Source organism: Bubalus kerabau, chromosome 4 (genome assembly GCF_029407905.1).
Source record: "Bubalus kerabau isolate K-KA32 ecotype Philippines breed swamp buffalo chromosome 4, PCC_UOA_SB_1v2, whole genome shotgun sequence".
Lineage (NCBI taxonomy): Eukaryota > Metazoa > Chordata > Mammalia > Artiodactyla > Bovidae > Bubalus > Bubalus kerabau.
This window is the reverse complement of record NC_073627.1, coordinates 151515409-151541379: the sequence shown is the minus strand read 5'-3', so window position 1 is coordinate 151541379 and position 25971 is coordinate 151515409. Positions and strand designations below refer to the sequence as shown.

Below are 25971 nucleotides of genomic sequence, written 5' to 3'. Positions count from 1 at the left end.
TGACATAACCCCAATTCTAGTCTCCACCCCTCTGTCCCCAGGTATCTTGCAGATCTCTTCCCATATTACAGATCTCTACAGACCCACAGAAGATATGAAATTACATCTCAATGAAAAATACCTCAAAAGAGAAAATTTAGTGAATAAAATCATATTACACCATATTGTTTTCTCATTTCTTTTCTTCACTCAACAATGGTATTGAAGAGCTTTCTCAGTGAAGATAGAGTTTCTATCTGGGGTCGCTGTGTAGTAGTTCATTGTGTATTTAATTGCTGTGTAGTATTTAATCACTGTGTAGTATTCCATTGTGAATAATTTTCAAGGGTGTGTCAGCCCATGAGGGAAAATTTCCTCAAAGGAAAGGAATGCTTTTAGCAGAAGGAAGGGAAGTTATTGGGCACCAAACAACTGATGTCCACCCTCTACCACGTTCTAGCAGTCACTCATTGCTACATACTGTAAGTATGGTGTTAGGACCATTCCACAGAATACGACGGACACCCCCACAAAACTTCGGGTCAGATGTTGACACGGATGGCGCCATTCATTGCAAGAGGCTATGTACCAAGGCATACAGTAGGCTTCACAAACATTTGTTGAATTCATTGAAGGCACATGACTTACAAGTAAAAAAGCTAAAGGAAACAAAAGTAATGTAGTGAAACTGAGAATTATAGAAGAATGATTGAAAAACAAAGCTTTAAATAAGGAAGTAAATACAGAGAAGTTCTTAGATGTTTTAGTATAAAATCTGAAAAACTTCAGGAAAGACACTTGGTCCAAGACAGAAGCAACTACTGTAATTCCTGGCACATAAGTGCCTGGTGAATAAACAATATGAGTAGTTGGTTAAAACAAACAGAAACCAAAAAATAAAATGCTGAGCACCTAACTCTGTGCCAAAAGTATATGAAACACATACTTAGGCAAGACCTGCATCTGATTTTGAGAGGCAAAGAGGAATTGGAACAAAGCAGATGCATGCTGGGAGTCACTGCTAGCAGCTTGTTTAGAAGGAACTGGCATCCAGTTGTGTGTTACAGTCATGAAATTGGCCAAGATGGTACTGGGGAGGGGCAATGGAATGCTGAAAAAGAGTCTCTGAGAAAATATGAGGAAGCAAGATTAATTACAGTGGTTTGATTTAGTCTTTTATTCCTATTTGACATGGAGCATAATACTTGCATAGGTCTTGTGATGGTTCAAGAAACTGCAGTAAGATGGATGGAGTTGGACGGCTTTACACTAAGTGAAAGAAATCAGACAGAGAAAGACAAATACTATATAATATCACTTACATGTGGAATCTAAAAAATAATAACAGACTACTGAATATAACAAAAAAGAAGCAGACTCACAGAAGCAGAGAACAAATGAGGGGTCACCAGTGAGGGTGGGGGAAGGGGGTAATACAGGGGTGGGGGGTGGGAAGTACAAACTTTTGGATGTAAGTAACATTGGCCCAAGGATATATTGCACAACACGGGGAATACAACCAATATTTTGTAGTAACTATAAATGGAAAGTAACCTTTAAAAATTGTATTAAATATACTGACCTAAGGGGAGCCATCAAATTGTAGACAGAAAACATGATCACTGCTAAGTGCTTGATCATTGCTAATTCTCCCTTCAAAAGACATAAATAAACCATTTTCAGCATGAAAACACTTAAAATTTACTTTCACTACTCTGAATCACAGATACCAAATGGCACGCCATCATAAATAGATGACGGCATGGCTCCTCCTGCTATCGTACTGGTGATTTCATAGTGAAAATATTGTTTGTTTCACTAAAGCCTGCTTGAAATTAGTTTTAAAAGCAAAAAACATCAGATATGCAGATGACACCACCCTTATGGCAGAAAGCGAAGAAGCACTAAACAGACTCTTGATGAAAGTGAAAGAGGAGAGTGAAAAAGTTGGCTTAAAAACTCAACATTCAGAAAACTAAGATCATGGCATCCCTTTGCATCACTTCATGGTAAATAGATGGGGAAATAATGGAAACAGTGACAGACTTTTATTTTTTAGGCTCCCAAATCACTGCAGATGGTGACTGTAGCCATGAAATTAAAAGACGCTTACTCCTTGGAAGAAAAGCTATGACCAACCTAGACAGCATATTAAAGAGCAGAGATATTACTCTGCCAACAAGGTCCATCTAGTCAAGGCTATGGTTTTTCCAGTAGTTTTTCATGTATGGGTGTGAGAGTTGGAGTATAAAGAAAGCTGAGCGCCAAAGAATTGATGCTTTTAAACTGTGGTGTTGGAGGAGACTCTTGAGAGTCCCTTGGATTGCAAGGAGATCCAATCTGTCCATCCTAAGGGAAATCAGTCCTGAATATTCATTGGAAGGACTGATGGTGAAGCTGAAACTCCATTACTTTGGCCACCTGATGTGAAGAGCTGACTCATTTGAAAAGACCCTGATGCTGGGAAAGATTGAAGGTGGGAGGAGAAGGGGATGACAGAGGATGAGATGGTTTGATGGCATCACCGACTCAATGGACATGAGTTTGAGTAGGCTCCGAGAGTTGGTGATGGACAGGGAAGCCTGACGTGCTGCAGTCCATGGGTCACAAAGAGTCAGACATGACTGAGCAACTGAACTGAACTGAAAGGCAAAAAAACTCCTTAGCCAGAGAGGACTTTGCTTTTTGTACAACAAATGGTTTTTAACCACCCTCTAAAATAGAAAAAAAGAAACCTCTCTGTAATTTAAGTATATATTCAGAAAAAAATTAAGCAGCCATAGTCTTTGAAATGTGTATATACTAATTAAAGGACAATTCTCATGAGAAAGATTTACAAATTGTATAAAATCTCAACACTCACTTATAAGTATTGTATAAATGAAACAATCTAAAAAGAAATAATCAGTAAATATTTACTGACAGATTAATAGGTAAGAAGCTTGCCCTGGGCTATACAATAGAGTATTACAACAGTATAAAGATGTTCTGTTCAGGAAGTGAAGATAAATACAGGCTGATTGAAGAAGGTTATATTAAATATTAATGACTTTTCTCTTTCTCACAAAAGCTTTACATGTGATAGTCAATATGAAAATTTTTTTGTTGAATATGTTTACCTCTGTACTACATTTTATCACCAATACCCAGGAAAATTTTTGTGACCTTGCTTCCTCTAGAGATCATAGTTGATAGGACCAGCGGGTGAACACATGATCCAAGCTGGTTAAATCAGGTTCTTTGGAGAAATCTGAAATTAAGGGCCATACCACCAATCTGGGAAGTAGCTTGAACTGAAAGTAAACAGGTTTGTGTTTTTGGAGATGGGCCACTGGCTGGCCATATGCGTGTCAACACAGAAGAAGTTGTCCTGCAGAAGGCAAGACCTACTGAGAGCAGAATGAAGTGAACATGCAGAAAATTATAGGGATGAGACAACTCTGAAAAAGAAAGCAAGGTAAGAGTCCTTGAGGGCTGCCTGGACCAGGAGAACCACCTCATTCCTGGTCCCAGGGCCTTGGAAATCTCTAAGGCCATTCAATAAGTGGGTATTCTCAGTGTCCTTCCAATATACCCACATTGCTCTTGGGCTTATTTGAAGTGAGTTTCTGTAATTGAATTACCTGCAACTGAAATGTATTCACAAACAAAATGGCCATTTCAATTCCATTATTGACAATAAAAAGTATGGGATGGGTAAGGGAGATATTTAGGAGATATTTAGATGTCCTATCTAGGACATCATGAGAGAACATAGATATTAAAAGACAGGGGAGAATTAAGCTCTGAATTATTTGTTCTTTGCCTTGATCAATCTCCTCAGTTCTGAAATGGGTCTTTTGAACAATTTTCCCAGTTTTACATGTATTTTTTTGTGGAGAAGATTCAATGATCTCATCATTCTGCAACAGTTGAAAGTTCCACCACAACTGATTTTTACAATTTTCTTAAAAAATTTTTTTGTCTTTTTGCCTTCCCTTTTATTAGCTTTTAAAAATTTTGCTTTCCCTTATACTAGATAGGATGTCACATGATCTATTCCTGTATGTCAAATAGACATTAGATATTTTCTCACGCATACTCATCAAAGTCCAAATTAATCCATGTCTCAATGCTCTTCATGAACAAAGGGCTTTATAATGTTTTAATTTCAGTCTGAATTCTAGCTTAAAAAAAACACCTCACTTGACATTATTATGACTTTATACGGAAACTGTTTTCTGTATTTACCATATTCTCTGTTCCTTATTACATCTCAAATCCTTTCCTGGGTCATTCTCCCTCTGCCTGAAGAATATCCTTTAATTCTAAAATGAACATATGTTAGAGGTAAAATCTATCAGTTTCTATTTATATGACTTTCACTTTTCCAGTTTATTGAGATATAATTGACATAATACTACATAAGATGTACAATGATCTGATAAATGTACAAATTGCAAAATGATCAGTGCTGTGATAGTTTTATGCACGTTTCTGAATATACATGTGCACACATTTCTTTTGAAAATATACTTAGAAAGTTTCAAGATGGCGGAGTAGAAGGATGTGCGCTCATCTTCTCCTGCAAGAACTCCAAAATTACCACTTGCTGCTGAACAACCATCAACAGGAAAATGTTGGATCCTGCCAAAAAAAGATATACCATGTCCGAGGGCAAATGAGAAGCTCCAGCAAGACAGTGCTGCTGCTGCTGCTAAGTCGCTTCAGTCGTGTCCGACTCTGTGCGACCCCATAGACAGCAGCCCACCAGGCTCCCCTGTCCCTGGGATTCTCCAGGCAAGAACACTGGAGTGGGTTGCCATTTCCTTCTCCAAAGCATGCAAGTGAAAAGTGAAAGTAAAGTCGCTCAGTCGTGTCTGACTCTTAGCGACCCCATGGACTGCAGCCCACCGGGCTCCTCCGTCCATGGGGTTTTCCAGGCAAGAGTACTGGAGTGGGGTGCCATGGCCTTCTCCGAGAAAGACAGTAGGAGGGGCGAAATCACATTTAGAATCAAACCCCATACCCACCTGAGATGCTTGAAGGGCTCAAACTAACTTTGTGCACACCAAGACCCAGAGACCCCACAGAGACTGAGCCAGAACTGTGTTTGAGTGTCTCCTGTGGAGGTAAGGGTTAGCAGTGGCCTGCTATAGGGGCAGGGGCTCTGGGTGCAGCAGACTTGGGTATGGCATAAGGCCTCTTGGAGGAGGTCACCATTAACCCCACCATAAAGTGAAAGAAAGTGAAAGTGAAGTTGCTCAGTCGTGTCCGACTCTTTGCAACCCAGTGGACTGTAGCCCACCAGGCTCCTCCGTCCGTGGGATTCTCCAGGCAAGAATACTGGAGTGGGTTGCCATTTCCTTCTCCAGGGTATCTTCCCAACCTAGGGATCGAACCTAGGTCTCCCTCATTGCAGGCAGACGCTTTAACCTCTGAGCCACCAGGGAAGCCCTAACTTACACAGGACTGGGGTAACAGACTCTTGGAGGGCACAAACAAAACCTTGTACACACTGGGACCCAGGAGAAAAGAGCAGTGACCCCACAAGAGACTGACCCAGCCTTGCCCAGGAGTGTCCATGAGTCTCCAGTGGAGGCATGGGTCGGTGGTGGCCTGCTGCAGGGTCAGGGGCACTGAGTGCAGCAGTGCCTGCACGGGACCTTTTGAAGGAGGTAGCCTTTATCTTCATTACCTCCACCATAGTTGGGCCTCAGGTCAAACAACAGGGAGGGAACACAGCCCCATCCATCAATATAAAATTGGATTAAAGATTTACTGAGCATGGCCCAGCCCATCAGAACAAGACCCAGTTTCCTCCTTGGTCAGTCTCTCCCATCAGGAAGTTTCTATAAGCCTCTTATCCGTCTCCCATCAGGAAGTTTCTATAAGCCTCTTATCCGTCTCCATCAGAGGTCATACATGATGAAAACCACAATCACAGAAAACTAATAAATTGATCACATGGACCACAGTCTTGTCTAATTCAATGAAACTATGAATCATGCCATGTAGGGCCACCCAAGATGGATGGGTCACGGTGGAGAGTTCTGACAAAACATGGTCCACTGGAGAAGGGAATGGCAATCCACTTCAGTATTCTTGCTTTGAGAACCCCATGAACAGTATGAAAAGGCAAAAAGATAGGACACTGAAAGATGAACTCCCCAGGTCAGTAGGTATCCAATATGTTACTGGAGATCGGTGGAGAAATAACTCCAGAAAGAATGAAGAGATGGAGCCAAAGCAAAAACAACACCCAGTTGTGGATGTAACTGGTGATGGATTGCATAGAAACCTGGAATGTTAGGTTCATGAATCAAGGTAAATTGGAAGTGGTCAAACAAGAGATGGCAAGAGTGAACACTGACATTTTAGGAATCAGTGAACTAAAATGAACTGGAATGGGTGAATTTAACTCAAATAACCATTATATCAACTACCGTGGGCAGGAATCCCTTAGAAGAAATGGAGTAGCCATCATAGGCCACAGAAGATTCTGAAATGCAGTACTTGGATGCAATCTCAAAAACAACAAAATGATCTCTGTTCATTTCCAAGGCAAACCATTCAATATCATGGTAATCCAAGCCTATTCCCTGACCAGTAATGCTAAAGAAGCTGAAAATGAAGGGTTCTATGAAGACTTACAAGACCTTCTAGGACTAACATCTAAAAGAGGTGTCCTTTTCATTACAGGGAACTGGAATGCAAAAGTAGGAAGTCAAGAGATAACCTGGAGTAACAGGCAAATTAGGCCTTGAGTACAAAATGAAGCATGGCAAAGGCTAACAGAGTTTTACCAAGAGAACACACTGGTCATAGCAAACACCCTCTTCTAACAACACAAGAGAAGACTCTACACATGGACATCACCAGATGGTCAAAACCGAAATCAGACTGATTATATTCTTTGCAGCCAAAGATGAAGAAGCTCTATACAGTCAGCAAAAACAAGACCGGGAGCTGACTGTGGCTCAGATCATGAACTCCTTATTGCCAAATTCAGACTTAAACTGAAGAGAGCTGGGAAAACCACCAGACCATTCAGGTATAACCTAAATCAAATCCCTTATGATTATACAGTGGAAGTGAGAAATAGATTTAAGGGACTAGATCTGATAGACAGAGTGCCTGATGAACTATGGATGGAGGTTTGTGACATTATACAGGAGGCAGGGATCAAGATCATCCCCAAGAAAAGAAATGCAAAAAGGTAAAATAATTGTCTGAGGTCTTGCAAATAGCTGAGAAAAGAAGAGAAGCAAAAGGCACAGGAGATAAGGAAAGATATACCCATTTGAATGCAGAAGTAAAGTGGGCCTTAGGAAACATCACTACCAACAAAGCTAATGGAGGTTATAGAATTCCAATTGGGCTATTTCAAATCCTAAAAGATGATGCTGTGAAAGTGCTGCACTCAATATGCCAGCAAATTTGGAAAACTCAGCAGTGGCCACAGGACTGGAAAAGGTCAGTTTTCATTCCAATCCCAAAGAAAGGCAATGCCAAAGAATGTTCAAATTACCACACAATTGCACTCATTTCACACACTAGCAAAGTAATGCTCAAAATTCTCCAAGCCAGGCTTCAAAGGTATGTGAACCATGAACTTCCAGATATTTAAGCTGGATTAGGAAAGGCAGAGGAACCAGAGATCAAATTGCCAACATCTGTTGGATCATCAAAAAAGCAAGAGAGTCCCAGAAAAACATCTATCTCTGGCTTTATTGACTATGTCAAAGCCTTTGACTGTGTGGATCACAACAAACTGTGGAAAATTCTGAAAGAGATAGGAACACCAGATCACCTGACCTGTCTCCTGAGAAACCTGTATGTGGGTCAAGAAGCAACAGTTAGAACCAGACATGGAACAGACTGGTTCCAAATAGGGAAAAGAGTACATCAAGGCTGCATATTGTCATCCTGTTTATTTAACTTATATGCAGAGTACATCATGAAAAATGCCGGACTGCATGAAGTACAAGCTGGAATCAAGATTGCCAGGAGAAATATCAATAACCTCAGATATGCAGATGACACCACCTTTATGGCAGAAAGTGAAGAAGCTAAAGAGCCTCCTGGTGAAAGTGAAAGAGGAGAGTGAAAAAGTTGGCTTAAACTCAACATTCAGAAAACTAAGATCATGACATCCAGTCCAATCACTTCATGGCAAATAGATGGGGGAAACAATGGAAACAGTGACAGACTTTATTCTTTTGGGCTTCAAAATCACTGCAGATGGTGACTGCAGCCATGAAATTAAAAGGGGCTTGCTCCTTGGGAGGAAGGCTATGATCAACCTAGACATCATATTAAAAAGCAGAGACATTACTTTGGCAACAAAGGTCTGTTTAATCAATAGATTTTTTTTCAGTAGTCGTGTATGGATGTGCAAGTTGGAAGTAAGGAGTAAGCGTCTTTTAATTTCATGGCTGTAATCACCATCTGCAGTGATTTTTGAGCCAAAAAAAATAAAGTCTGACACTGTTTCCCCATCTATTTCCCATGTAGTGATGGGACCAGATGCCATGATCTTCGTTTTCTGAATGTTGAGCTTTAAGCCAACTTTTTCACTCTCCTCTTTCACTTTCATCAAGAGGCTCTTTATTCTTCTTCACTTTCTGCCATAAGGGTGGTGTCATCTGCATATCTGAGGTTATTGATATTTCTCCCGGCAATCTTGATTCCAGCTTGTGCTTCCTCCAGCCCAGTGTTTCTCAGGATGTACTCTGCATATAAGTTAAATAAAGCAGGGTGACAATATACAGCCTTGATGTACTCCTTTTCCTATTTGGAACCAGTCTGTTGTTCCATGTCCAGTTCTAACTGTTGCTTCTTGACCTGCATATAGGTTTCTCAAGAGGCAGGTCAGGTGGTCTGGTATTTCCAACTCTTTTAGAATTTTCCACAGTTTATTGTGATCCACACAGTCACAAGAATTGACTATAACCAAATGTAAGTAAGACCTTTGTCAACCTTATTTATTTTTACAGATTTTAACAATGAGCTGAAGATGCACACAGTAAAAAAAAAAACCAAACTTAAATGACTTAATTAGCAGCACACATGTGTGTGAGTCCTCAAAGAATTTATATAGATTTGGGGAAAACATATGGAAACCACTATTTATAATATAAAACAGAGTTAAGCAGTCCTGGCAAAGTAGTAAAGCCAATGTGCTACCGGGGTGAACTGTGGAACTAGAGGCAGTTTCTTGGAAAAGATGATATTAAAGTTAGGGACTGAAGAAAAGATCAGGCTATCAGAAAGTGGAGTCTTGAGTTTTTAAAACAATAACAGCTGTTTGCTTTCAATACCTATGTGCATGTGAGTGGGAACATTCAAACTTTTCATTCTAGCAGAGAAATGCAGAGTAAAGGTGAGCATTGTGTTTAAAAATACTATTATTTATGGATTAGTTGTCTCAACAGGGTATGATCATGGATAATTTTAGTCTTTGTTACACATTGTTTTATCAATTTCTAAATTTACTCTTCTGCTGTAATTTGGAGGGAGGAGTTTAGTTTTATTCTTTTGAAGATCAGAGTTTCATCTGGGCAAATTGAGAAAAGAATGTAATTCAAAAACAATATCTTTGCACATACAGAAAAAAGTCAGTAATTTCCAGAATACTATTCATAAAAATTCCATAAACCCTAGAAGAGTTTGAAAATTGCACTTACAAATCTGCTAGAATTAAAATTAAATTTGTTTAAAAATGGAATAGATGAAGCTAGCATTAATTTTTTCCTACTCTCGGATGCTGAAAGATTCTAATGGAAATGAAAAAGATGATATCACCCACCAGTAATGGGGAAAAAATGAGGCCATGGACAAACACACTATGTTTTGATTTATTAAACTGCAAGTGAGCTTTACTTTATCCCCCATGAGTGATGGCTTAACCAGTTGCCAAAGTCTTCTTTTTCACAAAATACCTTTGTAAATATTGTGGTTGCTCTGATTTATAGCCATTGCCTTTAGACAGTGTATCAGTAGAAAAGAATCCCATTCCCAACAAACGTTAAAACTACCATATGTGTAATCATCTCACAAACCTCACGCTAAGTGTAGGTTTCAGAGTTTGGCAGGAGGAAAATTACAGGCAAAGAGCAGTTCTGGAGGCTGTGGCTGTGGTGGTCCATCCCCAAGTGGGGATGACACATCCAGAATGCCAGAGAGAAACACCTGGGTTGTCAACAGTGGTCTTTTTTAAAGATAAGAACCTAGTCCCAGGGGAGGGTAGGACTCATCCAGTTCTTCCTGGCAGGCAAGAGGCCAAGATGAATTCTGGCCCTGATGCCTCTGCAGTGACTTTCATCACGTCTGCTCCCCAAACACTCAGGCAATCTGGTTTTCATCTTGAAGGCATCTGACTCCTATGGTTTATGGACATGTGGAGTCATAATGGTGATGAGAGTCAGTTTCTGCTGATGTGGGCTGCAGAATATATTCTACCCATCCTTCCATTTCTGCTGGGAGAAGAAGCACTGTAGGGGTGAGCTGAAAAGTGTGTAGCCTGACTGTTGTGAAAAGAAAGAAATCAGACTAACATGAAGTTACACTCAGTTCTTCCATTTCTCAGCAAGTCAGACAAATTATTTAACTCTGTGAAGCTTTAGTTTCCTCATTTAGACTGTAATACTTCAGTGTTCTTCCTCTGAAAACTGGAGTATAACAAGGTATATTATTGGGTTGAAGGATTTATTGAGCACTGTCCCTAGCCAGAGAATATTTGGCACATAGCGGAGCTAGTTAATGCTGCCAGTTTCTTTGTTTCTCTTCTATCCCCATCATGTACAGGGTATGTAGGAAAAAGTGAGGACCTGATTCTGCCAAAGGACATACAAAAAATGTCTGTTCTTAGGTTATTTTTAAGACTCTATAAAACCAACTGCTAAAATAACATGCATTATATTTTTACCCTTGAATGTATATTCTTATGGCAAAAAAAAAAAAATTACTATAGTTTTTAAGAATGGAAATTAAACCATAAATACCAAATGTGATTTTCTTTGCACATAATTTCTCCTCCAAAAAATTTAACCAAAACCTCTTGAAACACTTGTCAGAATATTGCAAGTGTTAATATAAGTTGGTTTGGATAAGCAAAACTATATCCTGGCTGTGAAGACATGATATAAACTCACATCTCCTTTCAAGCCTAAACTTAAATAAATAGCTATAAAAGGGAGAGACGGAACCAAAATTTAAAACCCCTCTGAGCAGTAAAACCAGTAATTAGGTAAATCTTGAATTTCTGAATTTCCATGAGTTATCACAATAAGGAATACAGGAGGAATAACAAGTTTTGGAGTAGACGGTACATCTTGTTCTACTGTATGTGCTGATACAATGCGTGGGAGAGATGCAAACCAATTTGAACAAATGAAAGTTGGCAATTTGAATATAAAGCTCAGGAAACAGTTAAGAGCTTAGAATAGATCTGTAGCTCATTGGCGTATGTTAAAGCAATGTGGTTAGTGCTCCTTTACATTTGCTTACTGGATGAACAATATTATGAGGGCAAGCAAGGACAGATATAGAAGAGGGCTTATGGAGGATGGAGAACGTGAATACTTATGATGTGGAAGTGGGTGGGATGAAGTCAGTAAAAGATGAAGAGAAAGAAAGATGGATAGAAGGAAAGACAGACAGACTTCCAAGAATAGGGTGATCAGTAAGACAATAAGAAAAAAGCAGGCTGATAGACGGCTTCTGTGGGCCTCTGAATGTTTGAGAGGGCACTTTTACACTGACCTTATGCCACAGCTGAGTCACAGTAGATTAAGGAACAAATGGGAGGCCAAACACGTGGAGGTATTTTCTGTAGATATTATTTCAAGAAATCAAGGAGAGAATAGGAAGATGGAATAGATGGTAGTTTGAGGACATCCAGACAGGATATAGGAAGATTCTGACTGACAGGACTGAATATATTAGTAAACAAAGAAGAACAAATTACAGTTATGCAAAATGCCATGCTGCTGATTCAACGGCCCTATGATTCCACTAAGACACAGTCAGTGCCATCACTTAACACTTGGACTTGAATGTCACACTCTGGAGATAGTTGAGTCATTCAGGCTTAGGTCATGAACACAAAAGAATGGAGAGCTGGGAGTTGTGAATATTAAGCTATCCCAGCTCTCCATTCTTTTGTGTTCATGACCTAAGCCTGAATGACTCAACTATCTCCAGAGTGTGACATTCAAGTCCAAGTGTTTAGTGATGTTAGCCCGGTCTTGGAATAAACATACCAGAGGAGACAAAAGACCTGTACACTGAAAACTATAAGATGCTGATGAAAGAAATTGAAGATGAACAAACAGCTGGAAAGACCTACCATGTTTTTCGATTGAAAGAATCAATACTATCAAAATGACTATACTGACCAAGGCAATCTATAGATTCAATGCAATCCCTATCAAATCAACAAAGGCATTTCCCACAGAACTAGAACAAGGAAAAAAACCCCTTAAAATTTGTAAGGAGACAGAAAAGACCCTGAATAGGCAAAGCAATCTTAAGAAAGGAAAATGGAGCTGGAGGAATCACATTCCCTGACTTTATACTACACAGCAACAGTCATCAAAACAGTACAGTACTGGCACAAAAACAGAAATACAGATCAGTGGAACAGGATATAAAGCCAAGAAATAAACTCACGAACTATGGTCAATAAATCTACAACAAAGAAGGCATTCTCAGGTGGGTCAGACGGTAAGGCATCTGCCTGCAATGTGGGAGACCTGGGTTCAATCCCTGGGGCGGGAAGATCACCTCGAGAAGGGAATGACAACGCACTCCAGTATTCTTGCCTGGAGAATCCCACAGACAGAGGAGCCTGGTGGTCTACAGCCCATGGGATTGTAAAGAGTCGGACACAACTAAGTGACTAACATGACAAAGGAGGCTAGACTATACAATGGAGAAAAGACAGTGTCTTCAATAAACGGTGCTGGGAAAACTGGATAAAACTCTTAGAGGAAAACATAGGCAGAACACTCTTTGACATAAAACACAGCAGTATCTTTTCTGAGCCATTTTCTGAGTAGAGTTGTGTAAATAAAACCAAAATAAACAAATGGGACCTCATTAAACTCAAAAGCTTTTGCACAGCAAAGGAAATCACAAACAAAACAAAAAGACAACCCATGGAATGGGAAAAAAAATTTGCAAACTGCAACTGATAAGGGATTAGTCTGCAAAATTTATAAACAACTCATGTGGCTCAACATCCAAAACACAAACAACCCTGTCAAAAAATGGGCAGAAGACCTAAATAGACATTTCTCCAGAGAAGACATGCAGATGGCCAAGAGATGCATGAAAAGATGCTTAACATCACTAATTATTAGAGAAATGCAAATCAAAACTACAATGAAATACCACGTCAGGAAAGTTATGACCAGCCTAGATAGCATATTCAAAAGCAGAGACATTACTTTGCCAACAAAGGTCCGTCTAGTCAAGGCTATGGTTTTTTCAGTAGTCATGTATGGATGTGAGAGTTGGACTGTAAAGAAAGCTGAGGGCCAAAGAATTGATGCTTTTGAACTGTGGTGTTGGAGAAGACTCTTGAGAGTCCCTTGAACTGCAAGGAGATCCAACCAGTCCATTCTAAAGGAGATCAGTCCGGGTGTTTTTGGAAGGAATGATGCTAAAGCTGAAACTCCAGTACTTTGGCCACCTCATGCAAAGAGTTGACTCATTGGAAAAGACTCTGATATGGGAGGGATTGGGGGCAGGAGGAGAAGGGGACGACAGAGGATGAGATGGTTGGATTGCATTACCGACTTGACAGACATGAGTTTGGGTAAACTCCAGGAGTTGGTGATGGACAGGGAGGCCTGGCGTGCTGTGATTCATGGGGTTGCAAAGAGTCGGACATGACTGAGCGACTGAAGTGAACTGAACCACGTCATGCCAGTCAGAATGGCCATCATAAAAAAGTCTATAAACAATAAATGCTGGAGAGGGTATGGAGAAAAGGGAGGCCTCCTACACTGTTGGTGGGAATGTAAAATAGTACAGCTACTATGGAGAACAATCAGGAAGTTCCTTAAGAAACTAAAAATAGTTATCATATGATCCAGCAATCCCACTCCTGGGCATATATCCAGAGAAATCCATGGTTCAAAAGGATACAGGCACCCCAGTATTCACTGCGGTTCTGTTTACAAGAGCCAAGACATGGAAGCAACATAAATGTTTGTTGACAGAGGAATGGAAAAATAACATGTTGTACATATATACAATGGAATATTGTTGTTCAGTTGCTAAATGGTTTCCTACTCTTTGTAACCCATGGACTGCGGCATGCCAGGCTTCTCTGTCCTTCACTATCTCCCAGAGTCTGTTCAAATTCATGTCCATTGAGTTGGTGATGTTATTTATCTAACCATCTCATCCTCTGTTGCCTTCTTCTCATTTTGCTTTCAATCTTTCCCAGCATCAGGGTCTTTTCTAATGAGTCAGTTCTTCACATCAGGTGGCCAAAGTATTGGAGCTTCAGCTTCAGCATCAGTCCTTCCAATGAATATTCAGGACTGATTTCCTTTAGGATTGACTAGATACATCTTTTACTTTCATCAAGATGCTCTTTAGTTCCTCTTTGCTTTCTGATATAAGGGTGGTATTATCTGCATATCTGAGGTTACTGATATTTCTCCTGGCAATCTTGATTCCAGCTTGTGCTTCATCCAGCCCAGAATTTTGTATGATGTACTCTGCATATAAGTTAAATAAGCTGGGTGACAATATACATCCTTGATGTACTCTTTTCCCAATTTGGAACCAGTCCGTCGTTCCACGTCTGGTTCTAACTGTTGCTTCTTGACCTACGTACAGATTTCTCAGGAGGCAGATAAGGTGGTCTGGTGTTCCCTTCTCTTTAAGAATTTTCCACAGTTTGTTGTGATCCACACAAAGGCTTTAGCAGAGTCAATGAAGCAGAAGTAGATGTTTTTCTGGAATTCTCTTGCTTTTTCTACAGTCCAATGGATGTTGGCAATTTGATCTCTGGTTCCTCTGTCTTTTCTAAATCCAGCTTGAATATCTGGAATTTCTTGATTCATGTACTGTTGAAGCCTAACTTGGAGAATTTTGAGCATTCCCTTGCTAGTGTGTGAGATGAGTACAATTACGTGGTAGTTTGAACATTCTTTGGCATTGCCTTTCTTTGGGATTGGAATGAAAACTGACCTTTTCCAGTCCTGTGGCCACTGCTGAGTTTTCCAAATTTGCTGGCATATTGAGTGCAGCATTTTCACAGCATCATCTTTTAGGATTTGAAATAGCTCAACTGGAGTTCCATCACCGCCACTATCTTTGTTTGTAGTGATGCTTCCTAAGCACTTGTAATATGCTCACCAGAAAAAATTTATTTTCCATCTCTCACCATACAGTTGAGTCCCTTTACTCATTTCACCACCCCCTCATTTTAGATTTCCTATGCAAAGAAAGCATTTCACCTGTCTAATAAGTTTTTTCCTTCCTTAATTTTCTTACACTTTTTGGGGGACTGCATTACATGTTCTGCTGGATCTCAAGTTTCCTGACCAAGGATTGAACCTAGGCCCCTGGCAGCAAAAGTCCCAACCACTAAACCACCAGAGAATTCCCAATTTTCTACTTTTCCACTTAAATTCCACGCCCCCCCCCCCCCCCCCCCGCCTTTTCTTGTTTTACTGCACTGGCCAGAATTTTCAGTGAGCCTGCTTGTCTCGTTCCCAGAAAAGGAAAAATTGCAGTATTACAACATTATTTTTTAATAATAGCTTTGCTGAGATATAATTTACATATCATTAAATTCACCCTTTTAGAGTACAAATTTAGTGGGGTTTAGTATTTTCATCGGAGAAGGCAGTGGCACCCCACTCCAGTACTCCTGCCTGGAAAATCCCATGGATGGAGGAGCCTGGAGGGCTGCAGTCCATGGGGTCGCTGACGGTCGGACACGACTGAGCGACTTCACTTTCGCTTTTCAGTTTCAAGCACTGGAGAAGGGGATGGCAACCCACTCCAGTGTTCTTGCCTGGAGAATCCCAGGGACGGGGGAGCCTGGTGGGCTGCCGTCTCTGGGGTCGCACAGAGTCGGACATGACTGAAACGACTTAGCAGCAGTAGCAGCAGCAGCAGTATTTTCATATTTGGGAGATATCACTAATGCCTATTTTTGGAACATTTGGGCTGCTTTATGAAGAGACACTGTACTCAGTAGCAGTCACCCCCCATTCTGTCACCCCACTCTAGGTCTCCTCATCCCAGCAACCACTCATCTACTTTCTGCCTAGTGGATCTGCCTACTGTGGACACTTCATACAAAAGAGGCATACAATATGTGGCCTCTTGTGATTGCCTTCTTGCACTGAACATAATGTGTTTGAGGTTCATCCATGTTGTAGCATGTGTCATACCATTCCTTTTCATTGCTGAATAATACTCCACTGTAGAAACAGACTATACTTACTTTCTCCATTCATCAACTAGATATTTGAGTTGTTCCCACATTTTGGCTGTTATGAAGAGTGTAGCTTCAAAATTGGTGTACAGTTTTCATGTGGATTTATGTTTCCACTTCTCTTGGGTATATAGCTAGGAGTGGAAGCAAGGTATTTTCTGTAGATACTCTGACAGACTAATGAGTTCTCTTCTATTTCTAGTACGTAAAAGCTTTTTTCCTCCTTCTTCCTTCTTTAAACATTGAGATGATCATATAATGTTTGGATTTTATCCTTAAATCAACCAGGTACTTGTTGAATAAGCCTAGTAGAATCATGATATATTATCCTATTTATATACTAGTAGATTTGGTTTGCTAATATTTTAGTTTTTTAAAATCTATGTTCATTTGTGAGACTGATTTGTAATTACCCTTTTTTATAATTTCCTTGTCAGGTTATAGTATGGTTATGCTGATCTTAAAGAACTGTTTAGAAGAATGTGTTGATTAATATAGGCCTGTACTAGGGACTTCCCTGGTGGTCCACTGGTTGAGATTCTGGACTTCGAATGCCTGGAGCACGTGTTCCCACATGTGATGTGGCCAAAAGATGTGTGTAGTATTCTTTGTGGGAAGATGAAGCAACTTCAGTATGAGGTAGCTGAAAAGGCATTTGACTATGACACTAGGAAGGGATATAGAATAGGCATGAGGTAAGATAAGACTCCCATTTCTGAGAGGACCCTTACTTAAAATTTTCAAAGTTTAGCTTTATCTGATTGTTATCTACAAAGTTGTCATAAGCAACTACAACCTTAAAAGAAAAACTAAGTCATTGGCACTTTCTACCACAGAGGTAAAAATACCGAAAAGGAGTTGGTACCTGCACTGGCTGTGCTTATAGCCCGAGTGCTGAAGGACCTGTTGACATCCTGTTTGGTGACCAACACCAAACTGCAGAGCAGCCGTCAGAGCCAAGCTTTAGAACATAGTTATGGCTGCAATAATAAAAGGGAGGAGAACACTAATACCAGCATTTTCCATGTGTTGATACTACTGTGGTTAAAACAGTTTCTGCAGAAGGACTCATGTAACAGTCCATTAACTCACAAGATTTTAGAGCAGGGACCTCAGAAACTGTATAATCTGGTTCTCTGCAATTTTGCCAGTCTTGGCTACTCCTCTATGTGGCTATTTAAATTATTTCTTTTTCTAATTGTTTAATTTTTTTTTTAAAAGATTCCTTTTATCTGACCTGGTTATGAAAAGCTCAAAACATTATAAGAATACAGAATTACATACTAAAAATCCTCTCATAATTCCATCACCCAAAGATAACTAACAGTTTGTTATTTATTTCTTCCATTTTTTTCTCTAGGAAGATACTAAATTGTATATGTTAAAAGAAGGTAACATAATAGCACATGCCCTGCTTTAAAGTTTCTTTCTTCTTCTTGGTAATACTGTGGACAACTATGATGTCTGTATAATAGTTACTTCAGTCTCTCGATGTAACTTTATAACAGCCTACTGTTCCCTGTCAGTATACAACTGATTAATTACCCTCTACACCTGGGTACAATGCTTTAAAGTACTTTCCTGGAGGTACACTTGTGCAGAGAAAGACATGTTTCTATAATGGATTCCTAGAAGTGGAAGGCTGGGACAGAACATAGCTATTGCTAAGTTGTTCTGAAAAGAATGAGTTTCTGTTTGCTCTAAGGAATGTGTCCAATACTGCATGTTATTCACATTTTTTTCTTCCGAAAACAATGTATATATTTCAAATCAAGCCACATTCTCTTTTAAAGACTATTAAAAAAATTTTTTTTATTTTATTATTTTTGATGCATGGACTCTCTAGTTGCAGCAAGCAGGGGCCACTCTTCCTTGCAGAACATGGGTTCTCGGTGTGTGGGCTTCAGTAGTTGTGGCTCATAGGCTGCAGTAGCTGTGTTATAAGGATTTATTTGTTCCATGGCATGTGGAATCTTCCCAGGCCAGGGATTGAATCCATGTCTCCTGCACTGACAGGGAGATTCTTAATCACTGGACCACCAGGGAAGGCCTGGGTGTGTGCGTGTGTGAGTTGCTCAGCCATGTCTGACTCTTTGCGACCCTATGGACTGTAGCGAGGCAGGCTCCTGTGTCCATGGAATTCTCCAGGCAAGAATACTGGAGTGGGTTGCCATTTCCTTCTGCAGGGGATCTTCCTGACCCAGGGATTGAACCTGGGTCCCTTGCATTAGAGGCAGATTCTTTACCATCTGAGCTACAGGGAAGTTCCTAGGGAAGGCCTAAAGACTTTTTTTTTTTAAGAGCAGTTTCAGATGCACAGAAAAACAGAGGAAGGTACAGAAGTTTTCCATATATCCCTAGTACTCTCATCACACAGCCTCCCCCAGTAGAGTGGTGCATTTGTTACATCTGATGAACCTATATACAACATAATCACTCAGGTTTATAAGTTACAAATGCATTGGAGAAGGAAATGGCAACCCACTCCAGTGTTCTTGCCTGGAGAATCCCAGGGGCGGGGCAGCCTAGCGGGCTGCCGTCTATGGGATTGCACAGAGTCGGACACGACTGAAGCGACTTAGCAGCAGCAGCAGCAGGGTTCACTCTTGGTGTGCACATTCTGAGTTTAGATAATTGTACAAAGACATGTATTCATCATTATGATATCATATACAGTATTTCCACTGCCTTAAAAGTCCTCTGTGATTTCACCTATTCTTCTCTCTGACCCACCCCACCACCTGCCCCCACAACAACCCCTGGCAACTACTGACCTTTTCATTGTCTTGACAGATTTATCTTTTCCAGAATGTCACATAGCTGGAATCACTAATCAATATGCATTTAAAGTTCCTCCATGTCTTTTCATGGCTTAATAGCCTATTTCTTTTTAGCACTAAATAATATTCCATTGTAGGATGTACCACAGTTTATCCATTCACCTGTTGAAGGTTGCTTCCAAGTTTTGGTAATTATGAATAAAGCTGCTGTCAACATGTGTGTGCAGGTTTTTGTGGTTTCAACTTGTTTGGGTAAATATCAAGGAGCTTGACTACAGAATTTTTCTAGAAAACCTTCAAACTACCTTCAAAAGAGTCTATCATTTAGTATTGCCACCAGCAGTGAACGAGAATTCCTACTGCCCCACATTTTCACTTGCATTTGGTATCCTCACTGTTTTGGTTTTTGCAATTCTAATAGGTGTCTCGGAGAAGGCAATGGCACCCCACTCCAGTACTCTTGCCTGGAAAATCCCATGGACGGAGGAGTCTAGTAGGCTGCAGTCCATGGGGTCGCTAAGAGTTGTGTCACTTTCCCTTTTCCCTTTCATGTATTGGAGAAGGAAATGGCAACCCACTCCAGTGTTCTTGCCTGGAGAATCCCAGGGACGGGGGAGCCTGGTGGGCTGCCGTCTTTGGGGTCGCACAGAGTCGGACACGACTGAAGCGACTTAGCAGCAGCAGCAGCAATAGGTGTCTAGTGGCATCTCATTCTTGATTTAATCTCCAAAGCTCTTTTCAGATTGTGTGTAGGTATTCTGGGGGAATAGACGAGGGGAACTCCTATCTCTAATGTTAGTATCTTCTCAAATATTTGGTAATCCTGGGCTATCTACTTATGTTAGAAACACTGACCAAAAGCTCAGAATGTGTGGGTAGAGATAGTCAACTTAGTGTTTGTACTCGGTTGAGCTAGTTTGGATCCCTTTTCTATTAGACACGCAAAACCAAGTAGATGAGAACATGGGTCAATTTGGAGGTAAATGCATAATACTTGGAACAAATGATGGAGACATCAGGAGGATTGGGGTCATATACCTTGCTTCTGCTGAGTGCAGTTTCCCAATGAATCTCACCATCCCTAAGATCTATAATTTTTAAGCTTGGAACACTCACAAAATTATCCTGTTTTACACCTGTTTGGGCTATAGTGTCATCTGTCAGAGCCTATATGTCTTCAGTCTTTAAGGAATTTATCAAAAATTTTGTCTTCTAATAGTACTAATAATTTTGTGATGCAGTACTACATTTTTAAAAGAAAATGTAGTTTTTAGTTTTAGGAATTTGGGTGGCCCATGTGCTCAATCTATCATCTTGATTTGATCTATCCAAGTCACATTAAGATTTTGGAAAGACAAAAATGTAGCTCTTCTCTGTCAAGCAATTTAGACCCCTGAGGTAAATTAAGAATTAAAAAAAACCAGATATTAAAATTACCTAGCCTATGACAGGCATTTTGTATTGCAATTCATTCTATTTGCACAAAAATTTGAAGGGTAGGTATTACCATCCCAGCTGTATAAAGAATAAACAGTTACAAACAGCAGTAATTCATCCAAGGTCCCCCATAAGGAGCACTGTGGGCCAGGAACCTTGATCTGACTGTGACCTGCTCATTCGCAGATGAAGAAACTGAGGCTGAACTAGATAAACAATTTGCCCTAATCAGAAGCCTCACAGCTCTCTTGCCTATTTTATTATTGCTTAAGGTTGGAAGTTATATAATTTCAGTGACACTAATATATAACAGCTTTTTAAAAATTTATTTATTTTTGGCTGTTCTTGGTCTTTGTTACTGTGTGTGGCGGCATGTGGGGTCTTCCTGGATCAGGGATCAAACCCGGGTCTGCCTGCAGGCGAATTCTTTACCACTGAGCGACCAGGGAAGCCCTGTTTTGTTAACAATATTGTGTGGGAGACTGGTATGGCTGGTAGGGAGCTGATTAGAGATTTAAATAACATTAACCCAATTAAGGCATCCCAGGAATGTATAGTCCTCTAACTTGGCAACAATAGCATCTCTGGAGTCTGATAAAGCTCAAGTGACACGCAGGCTAGTATGAATGTTAACATTTTTAATGCAATTCGTCTGTGAAAATCACACATTTCTTAAGCTCCACTTTTGTTGTTTCTAACTCCACTTTCTCAGCCTACAGACTAAAGCTTCCCGCCCCCACCCCCTGCTGCTTTCCATTTTCCCGTGATTTAGAACAAATATTTGCCTTGGTAACCATTTTCCCTAGTTACTCTCTTGGCTGATTTTCTGCACAAAGAAGAGAAAGGCATGTAACCCCAAGGGAGGCAGTTATTTTAGATTTTACAAAGAAGTCAGTTAACATTTTTCAACACTCCCTTCTTTGTCTTAAAGAAAGCTCTGGTTTTGTTTCATTTTCATCCGGAGACTTAAATGACACCAAGCAAAGCCTACTTAGTTTAGATTTCCAGGTAAAATGTTTTAAATTTTAAGTTTCTACTAAAGCGTGTGGAATGGTTTTAATATTTGGGTGTTTTGTGTTGCAAATATGTTTAGCACTTGAGGAAATTAGCTCTTACTAATAGGTTTTTAAAGTTTAAAGTGTACATTATTTTGTTTACTTGTTTTTTTTTTTTTCCAGGATGACTACTTCTGAAGTATTTAAAACTTTATGAATTAGGATTAAATATATTTTTATATGTTTAAATAGAGTTACTTGTTCAATAGAAGTATAAGTTGGTTTGAAAATTTCATTCTTTTCTATTTTACAGTCCTAAGGAGCATAAAGGATTAATTAAAAATGTTTTTCATTTTAAGCTTACTAAGCGAAGTTAAAAGGGATAATAGGTATCTTGTGGCTTTGTGTAGAAGATTAAAATTGAATTTAAACCCTTTTAAAGCTTACTTAAGACAGCTGATGAAAAACTTTTAATAAAAAAATAAGTTAATCAAGATTTACAGATGATATTTAATGTTGGGATAAACACAAAAAATACTAAAAAGAAAGACAATTTTACTTGATCAAAATAATGCCTACAGTGGTTAGACCGACTGTATCATAAAAGTTTACCTCCAGAAACATATTCACTCAATTATAAAGTAAATATTAAATGCAATGTGAAAAAAAAATGCAATGTGAAATTTTATAAATCACTGAAAATAACAAAGGTGTAGGCATCAATGATAAAATTATTATTGAGAGGCCATTTCATAAAACTTATTTAAACATTTCAATGAGACTATTTATAGAGTCTGATTTTGTTAAAATTAAGATAGCTCTGTAAATTTATTTCTGTATATACCTATTTAGGCTTCTGTATAAGCAAAAAATGAGCCAATTTGGGGCGGGGGAGGCAGAGAGAGAGAGGTAGGGATAATGGGAGAAGGGTGAGCTTGGGCAGTACTCTTGTTGAGTTAACAGGCTCAGGGACAACATGATGCCTGAGACACTCATTAAGTTTACCTCCAGAGCCCTTAGGTCCAGGGCCTGACTCCTCATAACTCTCACCTACCATAGAATGGAGAGTTACATATCCAACTGTCAACTGTCAAAGCAAGAAAACTCCATGTACAGATTTTATGTAGAACACAGAATTTACACTATCACAGTTCACCTCCCCTGCCACTTAGCAAATTCTACCTTTACCCTGTCTCATGGGCCAACTTTTCATATTGCTTTCCCCTACTGCTGTTATCATTTCTTCCCAACATATTAGCTTGTTCTCTGAATTGACTTTTACAATTTCAGCTGCCAGTCAACTAGGGAATTTGTTCCTCCCTCACATTTTGCAAGTTAGTTTTTTAAAAAACTAATGTAGATTACAAAACATTCTTCTAATATAGTTTCATCTCAATGACCTACAGTAAAGGGTTTGAAATGCAGTAATTAATGTACATATATACTGAAAAAAAGATTGCATGCTGAGGTTAGTTGACATGAAAATACCTTAGAGGCTGCCATTTGTTGAGCCAATGTAAAGTGGTGACAAGTCAGCATGTGACCTAAGTACAACCTGACTAGAGGAGGATAATTCTGGTGGATAAAGTTATAAAAAGAACTACCGAGATTCAAGACGGCAAGCTAAGCAGATATCACTCCTTTCCTCTCACCAAATACCTAGAAATAAGAGAAGATATATTACAAATAAATACACACATGGATATGTAGCTATGTAGGAAATAAGAAGGGAAACTTGTGGTGAGACAGAAACCGTGAGGAATCCTTCAAATACAAAGAGAAGATGTGAATGAATTTAAAGAGGAAAAACACAGCCTTGAATAGGTATAGGAAAGAACTGAGTTTAAAGAACGTATGTGGAAAAGAAATATATCTTTTACTTGGGAGTAAAAGATCCCAAAAAGGATACATAAAGAAGGAAAAAACAAACAAAAAACCCTGTACATTATATTAAAACCTCTGAATATTAAAAATAAGTTTAAGATCTGAAAAGAACCTCTCCAGAGAGAGGAAAAAGGATTTATTACAAAGAGATGAGAATCCGATTCAAGTTAAACTTTTCATCAATAAGAGCAGTATAAAAAAACAAATGGAACAATACATATAAAGTATTGAAGGAAAATGATTTTAAAATCATAATTCTACTTCCAACTAAACAAAATGATATTTTCTGACATAAAAGAATTAAAATTTACAACCCAAAACATTCGCTCAAAGAAAGAGGATATATTTTCAGTGAAATAAAACTAATCTGAGGTGACTTCTGCTTCTCATAACTGCAGTCTAGGCAATTTAGACTGCTGAGAATTGTTTTTTTAAAAGTAGGAAAAATAACAGGGCCAATATTTAGGACAAAACTGAAACCCAAAGATCTTTTCTTCTGGAGGCATCTGTGGAACCGAAAGAGGTGACTGAGAAGGTTAGTATAGCTTTAAAGCAGCTGCTCAAGTCATGACAGAAACAAAACTCAAGGAAAGGAGCAGGAAGTAGCAGGGGTGGTAGGAAAAAGTGATGCTGATGAAATCACCAGGCTTTGGTTTGGGACCTAAAATATAATTATTAACTAGATATAGTGAAACTCAGCTTCAAATCATGTAATTTATGATTGATAGTACACTTAATTTCATGTTTGAATGTAAATTCTTTTAGGATAAATAATACATCATTATAGGCTTCAAAGTATTTTCATAATTTTTCATATGTAATGGCTGGCAGTCAAATACCATCAGGCATAAGAAGAAACAGAAGAAAATGGCTAAAAACCGAAAAAGAAATAACAGACAATAGAAATAGACATATAAATGGTCCCAAAATGGAGCTGTCAGACTCAGACTTAAATAAATGTGATTACCATGTGGAAAACATGAAAGATTAAAAATTTCAGTAGAGAATCAGAAAGAATAAAAACCCATTAAAAACCCGAAAAGCTAAGAAACCACAAAAATAGAAACAAGGAAGTCAATGGATGGATTCAAGTCAATAGTGGATAAACCACAGCTGAACAGAAGGAAAGAGGTTAGTAGAATAACCAGGATCAATCACAGGGTGACAGAAGGATGAAAAATATGAGAGAAAGTGACATTAAAGACAACGAGAAGACTGTCATACATGTGGGCTTCCCTGGTGGCTCAGACGGTAAAGCATCTGCCTGCAATGCAGGAGACCCGGGTTTGATCCCTGGGTCAGGAAGATCCCCTGGAGAAGGAAATGGCAACCCACTCCAGTACTCTTGCCTGGAAAATTCCATGGACGGAGGACCCTGGTGGGCTACATACCGTCCATGGGGTCACAAAGAGGTGGACACGACTGAGTGACTAACACATCATACATGTCCTTTAGTTCTAAAATAAAAAGGAGAGAGAAGCAGAAGAGAATTATTTGAAGAGGTAAGGGCTAAGAAGTTTCCAAATTTGATGAATATAAGATCACAGATTCAAGAAGTGCTATGAATCCCAATAGAGAATATCTTAAAAGCAGCTCCCAAAAAGTTACCTTTAAAGGAAAAATAATTAGATTGACAGATGACTACTCAATACAAAATATGGAAAAAAGAAGACATTGGAGTGAAATCTTCAAAATGCTAAAACACTTGCTAACCTAGAATTCCATATATAGTGAATACATTCTTTCAGAATGAACATAAGATATGAAAATTTTCATATAAACAAACATACAAAGGAACTGATCACCAGTTGTCCTGCACTAAAGGAATTACTAAAAGGTATTCTTCAATTAGGAAGAAAATAATCCTGATAGAAGACTGGAGATGCAGGAAGAAATGAGAAAGAAAAAGGATAAATATTTACATAGACCTAAACTAGTGGTTTTTAACTGGAGGCAGACTGATTCTTTCCATCTCCCAAGACACATATGGTAATATTTGAAGATATTTTTGGTTGCTATAACTGAGAGGAAGGTGGTAGTGGTATCTGGGTAGAACCAGGGATACTACTAACTATACAAGGGCCAGCTCCCCCCTCCACTACAAAAAAGAATTATCTGAAACAAACGTTAATAGTGCTAAGATTTAGAGAGCCTGATCTAAATGAACTGTGAGCATAAAATCATCATCATCGTCTTTTGAATAAAGAACTAAAATATGTAACAAAAGTAGTAGATGTGTTAGAATGAGGTAAGTAAAGTTAAAGTTGTCTGGGAATAGGTAAAGGTACTAATTTATATTAGACTTGATAAGTCAAGGATGTATGTGGTAATCTCAGAACATAAAAGGAAAAAGTATATAATGACTAATGGAATAATAAAAACAAAGCAGCAAAAACCAAGTAAGCAAGAATGAAAAAAAATTAAAAACACAGAACATGCAGGACAA

The 25971-nt window shown here is 39.1% G+C and overlaps 2 protein-coding genes across 6 annotated transcripts in view; one reads left to right on the top strand and one right to left on the bottom strand.

Annotated features, from left to right (window-relative positions):
* The window catches only part of CENPP (centromere protein P), a 237068-nt gene that overhangs the window by 18166 nt on the left and 192931 nt on the right, over positions 1-25971 (bottom strand). The window contains exon 5 of one of the 3 annotated variants that reach the window (XM_055579057.1): positions 4326-4605. The exons of the other annotated variants lie outside the window; for them this stretch is intronic. Within the exon in view, the coding sequence (XP_055435032.1) occupies positions 4341-4605 (265 nt within the window). The 3' untranslated portion in view covers positions 4326-4340. Of the gene's footprint in view, positions 1-4325; positions 4606-25971 lie in introns of those variants that run through there. 3 annotated transcript variants of the gene reach the window in all.
* Positions 21530-25971, top strand: part of ECM2 (extracellular matrix protein 2) — a 45175-nt gene continuing 40733 nt past the window's right edge. For all 3 annotated transcript variants that reach the window (XM_055579051.1, XM_055579049.1, XM_055579050.1), the window contains exon 1: positions 21530-21654. The gene's annotated coding sequence lies outside the window, so the exon portion shown is untranslated. The remainder of the gene's footprint in view (positions 21655-25971) is intronic.